The sequence below is a fragment of the Penaeus monodon genome, chromosome 41 (assembly GCF_015228065.2).
Source record: "Penaeus monodon isolate SGIC_2016 chromosome 41, NSTDA_Pmon_1, whole genome shotgun sequence".
Lineage (NCBI taxonomy): Eukaryota > Metazoa > Arthropoda > Malacostraca > Decapoda > Penaeidae > Penaeus > Penaeus monodon.
Window position 1 is genome coordinate 20,609,459 of NC_051426.1, and position 10,266 is coordinate 20,619,724.

Sequence of the window (10,266 nt, forward strand, 5' to 3'; positions counted from 1 at the left end):
AGTCATCTAACTGCTGCAAGGATGGCATGTAACTCTGCAGTGAAGATCGAGGCTGCTAGAGAAAGACTGCCAGATGCAGTCTCCTTCTGCTCACTGCTGCAAAGCCAACACCATTTTCAGATTTCGAACCATCTGTATATATTGCGTCCGATCCTTGGTACTTAGAAATGGCTGAAGAAATCTCTCTCTGACTCGCTTCAGATCTCTCCCCTTTCCCAATTCGACCAAATCCAGCTCGACTTGATTAGCCCAAAGGGGGGGAAAATTGGGGAATTCCAAACAGCCAGAACCTTAGTGAGACTTACATTAAGTTCTTCTACAAGTTTCCCTCATTCCCCCTCCCATAGGATCGGCTATCCTAAAGGGGGGTTTGAAAACCAATCTGGATGTAGGAGATCCCGGAATCCTTTGTAGTCTCGTATAGTAAATCGGGTTTCATGTAGTCCCAGTGTAATGAAGAGGGGTTCTCCACTCTCAGCATACAGGGATCCACAGGTGAAGACCTGAAACCCAGTAAAGATTCTGAGAGCTTCATATGAACCGAGTCCAACACCCGGAGAACAGTGGGAGTTGCAGATGAATAAGCTTCACATCCATAGTCAAGCTTACTTCGAATAAGCGCTCGGTAAACCCGTAGAAGCGTTGTGCGGTCTGCACCCCAAGATAAATGTGAAAAAAACCGCAAAATACTAAGTGTTTTTGTAGCCTTCACTTTAACTGTTTGATGTGAGGCACCCATGAAGTTTTGAGTCAAAAATTAGACCCAAGTACTTCACCTCTTGGACAAATTGCAGTGGGTTGCTCCAAATAGGGGGAAGGATGGAACTTTCCTCGTTTGTGGAAATGTACACCCATGGTTTTGCTTGGAGAAAAATTTAAAACCATGATATGTTGCCCATGTACAACTGATTTTTTGCAGTCTGCATGCGTCCTTGCCCCATCCTGTAAGTTTCCTCCTGAGCAGTACAGGTAAAGTCACCCACATACAGTTTTACATGAGACAGCACTTGGAACAACCTTTATAATGTCATTTATAGCAAAGGCAAACAGGGTCACACTTAAGACACTCCCTTGTGGGACCCCTTCCAGCTGGTTTCCCAGGTTAGAGAAACTTTTTCCCACCCGAACTCTAAATTCCTTAGCAAGGAAGCTTTGTATGAAGGTAGGTAAGCTCCTTTAAACCCAATGTCATACAGTTCATGAGTAGCCAGCTCCAAGTAGTACATAAGCCTTTCAAGGTCAATGAAGATTTGCTATCATGTGACGTCGCTGTGCGAAGGAATTCTGTATAGCAGTTTCCACCCTCACAAGTGCATCTGTGGTCGATCTCAATTTTCTAAACCCATATTGATATGGGGTCAGCACGTTTTCCTTTTCCAGGCATGTCAACCTGAAGTTTACCATTTTCTCCATGAGCTTGCAGATGCAGCTGGTGAGAGAAATTGGTCTGTAATTTCCTGCTGTGGAAGCATCTTTGCCGGGTTTTAGGAACAGGAATGATTATAGCCTCTTCCATGTGGATGGCACTGTGCCCCCTATAGATCCTATTGAAAAAGTCCAACAGGAACTTCTGGGAAACTCTCCGGTAAGGAGATATCATTTGATAGGAATATCGTCACTTCGGGGCAGTTTTACAGCAGAGCTCCCAAAGCAGAGTCCATCTCCTGCGCAAAAATGGCAAGTTGTATGAAGTTCTGCTGCATTCCTACTGAAGAACGAAAATGGGTGTTGTTCCTGTCAGCACGAAGAGTGGAGAATCGAGCAGTGAAAGATGCCCAGAGGAGATCTCTGCCATGGATTTAGCTAGCTCATTAGCAATATTTTTGTCTGTGATGATTAAGACATCTATCTCAGAGCAGGTTGTGATATGGATGTGCTCTTTCCAGCAATCTTACGCACCTTGTCCCACACCCATGCTAAGGGGGTCCCAGAGTTAACGAAGAGACATACTGTCTCCACGACGTCCGTCTACCCTCCTTTAGCACGTGCCTGGCCTTGGGCTGGGTCTTTGTAACTGATCAAGGTTACAATGCTGGGCGTCGTTTCAACTGCCTTAATGCAGCTTTCCTTGCTCTGACAGTTTGTTGGCAGTCATCAGACCACCATGGTACGATGGTACTGCCTGTTAATTTTGGGAATGAATGCTTCTGCTGCAAGGTGAATTCGTGAGTGAAGTGATTAACAGCATCTTGAACACTCTGGAAAATCATTAAAGACCCTTTTGCAATACTGCATTTGATCTAAAAGATTCCAGTCTGCATGTTCAAGTCGCCATCTCTGCACTCAATTGACTGGAATACCATTCCCCTCTCCAAAATTATTGGAAAATGGTCGCTTCCATGTAAGTTTTCCATGACTGCCAAGTAAAGTTCGACTGTGAATCAGGTGAACTATTGATAGGTCTATATTGGGAATGTCCCAGTTGAACTTGGAAATGTGTGGGAGTGTCACTGTTCAGTAAAACTGCATCTACTCTTAAGAACAAGGACCCCAAAGGGCCCCTTCCTCGAGGGTGCACAAAGTGTCTCCCAGAGGTGATCCCGACCATTGAAATCTCCAAGAGTAGAAATGGATGTGGCAACTGCCCAAGTAGATCTTCCAAATCATTTATTTTGAGATTATGGGAGGAAGGTAGAGGATGCAACAGTGTAAGGTCGTGTAAAGCCTATTCTCACAGCCTTCCCCTGCAGTGTTGTCTGCAGGTGGATGGCCTGGAAGGGAATATCATGACGTACCATTACTCCCTACTCCTCCATGAGGTCCTTTGTAAAAGGGTTTCCATAATGGGCTTGAACTTGAAATCCTCTCAGGAAAAGGGGGACGATTTTCCTGGTCATAATCTTTTGTAGGCATACAACAAACTGGGTTCCATGAAGCTATCAGATGTTGCAGTTCTTCCCATTTTGCATGAATTCCTGAAAGTTCCATTGGATTAGGGTACCCAGTCTTAGATTATTTCTTATAAGGTGTTTGGCAGCACCTGTGGTCAAGGTTTGCCTCACCCCTTTTAGGCTGTCCCTTTCCATGATCCGGGAGTACCTTTTTAATGGTTGTCTAGCTGTGGAACTAGTTTCACGGGTTTTCCCTTGGACAGGTTCAGGATTTCTTTGCCTAGGAAAAGGACGGACCTGAGCCTTGCTTCAGGGGCTTCTGTCTAGCAGCGGAGGCCTGGGGATTTTGGGGCAGCTGGAGTCTTTGGGACAGGTTAGGATTCCTTTGCCTTGGCAAAGGGCGTTGCCTGAGCCTTTACTTCAGGAGCATTCTGCCTAGCAGCAGAGCTTCCCGTGGATGTGGTGGCAGCGGAGCTGTCACCGTTGAGGCCTCTGGAGCCTTTCCTGATGGCTCCAAAGACCTTACTTTGGGAGAAGGAGTCTCCTCAATAGACCCCTCACTCTACTCGTTTTTGGTGGAACAACTCACCAGAGGCAGTGTCAGCAATTGGGACTGAGGTTTAGAGGAAGTGGCAGGGTGTGCTGTAAAAGATTGGAGGGCAAGGGTTGGGGGAAGGAGGATGGGCTAGAACCGAAGCAAAGACCTACCTGGCTGTGCAAACAGCATAAGGCCCCGTCGCTTTGCCTCTGGAAAACTAACTTTCCCCTTTCTCCTTATTACCCAAAACTTCCTTTTTAAATTTGTACCTTACATTGCTTTGAGAAGCTTTATGAGCTTCTTTTCAGTGGTAACAGCATATTGGACCTGGACAGTTTTCATCTCCTTGATGACCTGTTGTACCACACTTTACACTACTCTTTGGTTTTCATTTCTTTTAAAACGGCAAGAGTTAGCTCCATGCCCATAACCCTGGGAGTGGAAGCACCGCATAGGGTTGGGCAAATATGGTTTACCTTGAGGTGGTACCATGCTAACTTAACCCATTTGGAAGGACTAATGTGTTAAAAGTTAGAAGAAGAGCTGGTGTCGACTGTTCCAAAACCCTTTAAATTTCTTCTAAAACGTTTTTCTCCACTTTAATAAAAATTCTCTATTCTCTAACAGTTCTCTCAGAATACCCCATCAGGTCTCGGGAAAAGACAATTCCCTACATGATTGAGGTTTGTGAGGAGAGCATGAAACTGAGCCCCAGGAATGTTACATATTGCACGCAGACGGCACTCTCGTCTGGTGACGAAACCTCAACTATCAGGCACCATTCGCTGTGGGGTGATACAAGGATCACGTTGACATACTTTAACTATTTTTCCCATGAACCTCAAAGATTCAAGATCCATGATTTATACACCATCAATGGTTTTTCACTACCCGGTACTTACTATATGAAATGTTTCATATTACCAGGGAAGATCTCCTTAGTGGATTGAGGAGGACCTGGTTTGGGAGCCCGGGAACCATACGATTCCCATTCTTGCCCTTTGGAAACTGAAAAGGGTTTCCCGAGTGACATGTGATTTTCCAGAGAGAATGGTCGGGGATTGCGCAGGTCGTCAGGGAGGGGCTAGATCTTGTAAATTGTAGTACTCATACAAATTGAATTCTTCATTTCCTCACCCCCCACCCACCCTGGAGTCCAACGAGGGGGAAACTATAGTTGGGTTCAAAAAAATTTCCCCAAAAGCCACAGGGGTAATGAGGAAATATACGCAGCCACTATCACAGTATGATGGCAGTCGCGGGACCTATGCGCTTTCCGACTGAATAGTGCCTGCTTGACCCTAGCCATATTGACCAGCCCATTGACTGGGCGGGCCTTGATCAAGCCACCGTTAACCAGAATAAAGGACCAAAAAGGTGTGTTGCTAGCTGCAGGGGCAGTGTGCAGCATGCTCAACCTCCCGGACTCCTGTCTCCTTTGGTAATACGGGATGCCACGCACGGCAAACACACGTGGGAGAGTTCTCCCTAGTCCAAGATGGGAAAGACCAGGGGGGGGTACACCATCCCCTCATAGGCCTTGGTGCACCAGGAAGCCTTTTGTCTATCCCTCACTGGTGACCCCTCCAGTATGGGTAGCCCTCTGGTCCGGCTCACCAAATCATTGGGACCTCAAGCCCCCCCACCGCGGCAAGGCGGCTTCCGTTAGGGGGGCCACTGTAGGAGATGACAGGCAGACTCCCTGCGGGAAGCCAAGGAGCAACACCTCGCTCCTCGGCCCAGCCGTACTCCATCATACAATATAATAAAGGAGTCTAGACATCTTGGTTGCTATCTCACACCCTAAGCTCGCATTAAACATTTCCTTTGTAGGGCCATCATTCCGACTTACAATGGTGGGAGTGGAATACCTATTTGACATATGGCCTATTTCACCCCACACCAAATATCCCCCCAGAGATGCTCACTCAGGATCTTTAGTGTTCGTATAAACCCTTATAGCTACAGGACTCCCTTGGGGCCACTTTTAGAAGACACTTCCATCATCTACTATTGCCATCAATATAACACTATTAACTTATAAAATATTTAATACTGTAACGCAGCCCTACATACCAAACCTTTGCTAAGACACGACAGCAGGGCGCAACATCCCCAGGCCTTCACCTCGTGACATTGCCCCGTGTACACGATCACATTCTTCCTTCACAAATTCCCAGTACATTGAACCTTGTGAGTTTCCCTTTTTCAACCCGTATAAAAGAGGGTCGCCTGCAAGCGACAGAACAGACAGCCTACAGCACGCTGACCAGACCGAACCTCTGTCATCAGTTGGTACCATCCTCTCATTATAATTACTGCAAAAAACTATCAAGAAGTCTATTTCACCTTTGTCGCTGCCCTAGATTCCCCCATCATGCCAGACGCGACTTGTCTGCACTCTACCACTCATCAGCCATCGTTACAATATATACATACATATAATATATATATATATATATATAATATAATATATATATATATATATATATAACACCCGTATGGGTGTGTGTGGCATACAACACAAATACATATATACATATACTTATATAAAATATATAATATATATATATATATATATATATATATAAGACAAGGCAGAATCCCATCTCCCTGGAGACATTAGAGGCCACTGAAGCGTGTCGCAAGGCCGGCTAAATGGGAATCAAGTCTTGCGCGTTCCATGGTGCGTAGGGCCGGACACGCTGAGAAGGGACAAGGAACAGTTCATCATGAATCTTGGAGGAGGTCGAGGGCCATTTCTTGGTAAATGACCTTCGCCCTGCCTACCAAGCCCTGAGAAAACTGAACCCTAAGCCCTCCTCACAGATGACTGCAGTCCGATCAGCGGATGGACGGATCATCTCTCTGGAAGGGGAAAGGGGATCGTTGGGATTGTAGCAACTACCGTGGCATTACATTGCTCAGCATACAAGGCAAGGTTCTCGCCCACATTCTTCTGAAACGGATCCGCAACACCTACGAGGCATCAGAGACCGGAAACAGTCGGATTTACCTGGCAAGTCCACAATAGACGTATATAGCGCTTCGAGTAATTGTGGAACGCCGTTTTGAGTTGGTCGTGGGCTGCTCGCAGCCTACATCGACCTCAAGAAGGCGTTGATCGGTGCATCGGGAATCACTATGCGAGATCCTGAGGGTCAGGGAATTCCGACACAGATTATTGGGCCCGATAGCAAGCCTCTATACTGGTACTGAAAGGCTGTAAAGTGTTTGGGGGGGTATGTCAAACTTTTCCCTGTAATTCAGGGGTGAGGCAAGGCGTGTCCTTGCACCAACACTTTTCAACACTTGTATGGACTGGATAATGGGCAGAGCTACAGCCAAAGTCAGTGTGGAGCAACACTAGGCAATATTAAGGTCTCAGACCTTTACTTGCCGATGATGTTGCCCTCCTATCGAGTCCCTTTGGGGTCATTTGGGGCTCTTGATGCATTTAGCAATGAGGCGAGCCCCTAGGCTAGAGGTCTCCTGGACCAAAACCTAGATTCAGGACTTGGGGGGCTGTTTGGGGAACCCGTTCAGGTCGATCCATGCTTGAGGCGAGGACGTTGAAGTCACAGAAAGTTTTTCATACCTTGGTAGCGTAGTCCATATCTCTGGGTTGTCAGACCAGAAAGTCAGTAGACGGATTGGGTTTGGGAACAGGAGCCATGAACTCGACAACAAGAGCGTTTGGAGATGTCGGTACCTATTGCAGAAGGACCCAAATTGCGTGTCTTCAAGGCCTTGATACTGCCAGTTTGCTCTATGGAAGCGAAACCTGGACGCTATCAGTGTCTTGGAGTCTCGCCTTGATGCCTTTTGTAACAAGTCCCTTCGCCGGATCATGGGGGACAGTTGGCAGGACCACGTGTCCAACTGGCGGTTGCACAGTGAGAATGGCATGGGACCGTTACTTGCATAATCCGGGATCGCCAACTCAGGCTATATGGCCACCCAGCTGCTTCCTTATGGACGACCCCTGCCCATCAGGTTGTCTCCCTGCGAGACAACCCTGGGTGGAGGAGACCTGTGGGACGACCTAGGAGATCATGGCTTTGGGGAGCTCGAGAGAACTGCGCGAAGAATTAGAGATGGGCCGTGTGCCCGCCTGGAGACTCGCTCGAGGGGTCCTCGTGGTGGAAGGAAGGGTGGATGCGGCATGGCGCCCCCGTCGGCGTTTGCCCTGATGATGAGATGGGGTGATGTGAGGGGATGAGGGGATGATGATGAGAATATAATATATATATAAATATATAATATATATATATATTAAATATATACATATAGAAAATCTATATATATATGTAATATATATAGTATAATAAATATATTATATTATAATTTATATATATATATACATATAAAAATATACAATATATTATACATAATATATATAAAATATATATTTTATATATTTTATAATATATATATATATATATATATATATGTGTGGTGTGTGTGTGTGTGTATGTGTGTGTGTGTATGTGTGTGTTTATATATATAAATATATAAATAAATACACAGATAGGTAGATACATAGATAAATAGATATGTATAAGTATATATGTATATACGTACACGTGTGTGTGTGTGTGGTTTTGGGGTGTGTGGTGTGTGTGTGTGGTGTGTGTGTGTGTGTGTGTGTGTGTGTGTGTGGTGTGTGTGTGTGTGTGTGTGTGTGTGGTGGGGTGTGTGTTTGTGTGTGCGTGTGTGTGTGTGGGTGTGTGGTGTGGTGTGGGGTGTGTGGTGTGTGTGTGGTATAAGTGTGTGTATGTATATATATATAAATATATATATATATATATATATATATGTATATATATGTATATATATGTATATAATATATGTATAATATGTATATAATATTATGTGGTGTGTGTGGTGTGTGTGTGTGTGTGTGGTGTGGGGTGTGTGTGTGTGTGTGTGTGTGTGGTTTGTGTTTGTGTTTGTGTGGGGTTTGTGTGGTTTTGTGTTTTGTGTGTGTGTGTGTGTGGTGTGTGTGGTGTGGGGTGTGTGTGTGTGTGGGGTGTGTGTGGGTGTGTGTGTGGTTGTGTGTGTCTGTGTGTGGCTTGAGAGAAGCTCACAGCTTCCCATCATTGGTTGATGGAGTGTTTGCACCACAGGAATACACATAGCTTTTTACATGCTCACTCGTGACAGTTCTATGGCGCTAGAACGGAGCTTGTACAACGCGATTGTTGGGATCTTCCCCATATCATAGTGCCCAGGGCTGCCCAATATAACCTGGGGGCATAAATGCCCAATCGATCTACGCTCCAATATTTCAATAGTAGGTACAGTCAACCGAAGTTATTCGTTTCCATTAGGCAACTTCGAGTCGGTGGACTGCACGTCCGTTAGATATTGTAGGAACTAGGGTTTAAGCTAGACTCATTAATCGCTTATTAATCACACTCTTGTCTGCACACACCATCGCACAAGGCTGCTGTCAGTTTAGGACACACAAGCTTTGGTGGGAATTGTCACGAGCGGCCGAAAAAGATTCACAGAAGAGAGCAGGTTGTTTCTAGATTTTTCCGGATCAGTTCGCTTCATTCTAGTGCATTTTGGGCATAGGACCCCCCCCCCCCCGTCGATGAAGTCTGACATGCATAGCTAGACATGGCTATGCAGTTCAGGATTTCTGACCTCGAGTGTGTGTGTGTGGTGGTGTGTGTGGTGGGTGGTGTGTGGTGTGTGTGTGTGTGTGGTGTGTGTTGTGTGTGTGTGTGTGTGTGTGTGGGGTGTGTGTGTGTGTGTGGTAGGTTGTTGTGTGTAGTGTGGTGTGTGTGTGTGTGTGGTGTGTGTGTGTGTGTGTGTAGTGTGTGTGGTGTGGGCGTGTGGGTGTGTGTGCGTGTGGGTGCGTGTTCGCAGTGTGAGGAACATTAATAAAGTCACATTAGCTAAACATTTTAATTAAAACATACAGTCCACGTAATTTCCCACCAAGAATGCCCTTGCAATTTCGCAACATAGCAACCCCAAAACTATACAATAACTAAAGATTCCCGATGGAGAAGTGACACCGAAAAGATTACCATATATACCTCTTCTATATTTGTTCTAGTAAGTGTACATCATTCATGCCTAGGAGTGTAAGAGCACTTACCACAAAGGATGTGTTGGCTGATAAGGTTGACGGTGTACTCTGGAAGGAAGAGGCGCCGAGAAAGATCGGCCAAAACGTTTCAGTCACGTCTGCTTTCGCTCTGTTGAGTGCCATTATTCTCTTGCACCGAGTGTAGTTGATTCCCCTAGTTAATTACAAACCATATACAAAGAACTTCCAGTCACACTATATTCACGTGATAATACGAACTTAATAAGGAAAGCATACTTCTGTGGGAAATATAATTCTGCAACTGAAAGGGTACGTGGCAACATGGCAACATTGGGTTGTACGATAATTAATTCTACAACGAAACAGCAAAGTCCACATAACGCCTGTACTGATTTTGCTATAGAAAAATTAAATTACAAAAGCCACATAACAGAAATGCACGCAGCTGTACTGTTTACACATCCACACATCGACAAGCTGTAACATTCCAATAAATCCAATAAGTATTTTTCTTAATTTTTTTCTTGGTCTAGATTCTGACTCCCTAATACAGGCGACTTGCACGTGTGTGTGTGTGTGTGTGTGTGTGTGTGTGTGTGTGTGTGTGTGTGTGTGTGTGTGTGTGTGTGTGTGTGTGTGTGTGTGTGTGTGTGTGTGTGTGAGAGAGAGAGAGAGAGAGAGAAGAAAAGAAAGGAGAGAAAAAAAATGGGGGGGGGGGGAGAAAGAGAGAGGGGGAGAGAGAGAGAAAGAGAGTAAAAAAAAAAAACGGAGAGAGAGAGTGAGAGCGAGATAGAAAGAGGAAAAGAAAAGGGAGGAAGTTAGAGGTGAAG

General features: G+C 45.4%; 1 protein-coding gene across 2 annotated transcripts in view; it reads right to left on the bottom strand.

The window, feature by feature from the left end:
- The window catches only part of LOC119598581, a 77,352-nt gene extending 67,616 nt beyond the window's left edge, over positions 1 to 9,736 (bottom strand). Inside the window, exon 1 of one of the 2 annotated variants that reach the window (XM_037948230.1) lies at positions 9,485 to 9,736. In XM_037948230.1, the coding sequence (XP_037804158.1) occupies positions 9,485 to 9,598 (114 nt within the window). In that variant the 5' untranslated portion in view covers positions 9,599 to 9,736. The remainder of the gene's footprint in view (positions 1 to 9,484) is intronic. The other variant, XM_037948229.1, reaches the window with a different exon arrangement.
- Positions 9,737 to 10,266: the final 530 nt, after the last annotated feature.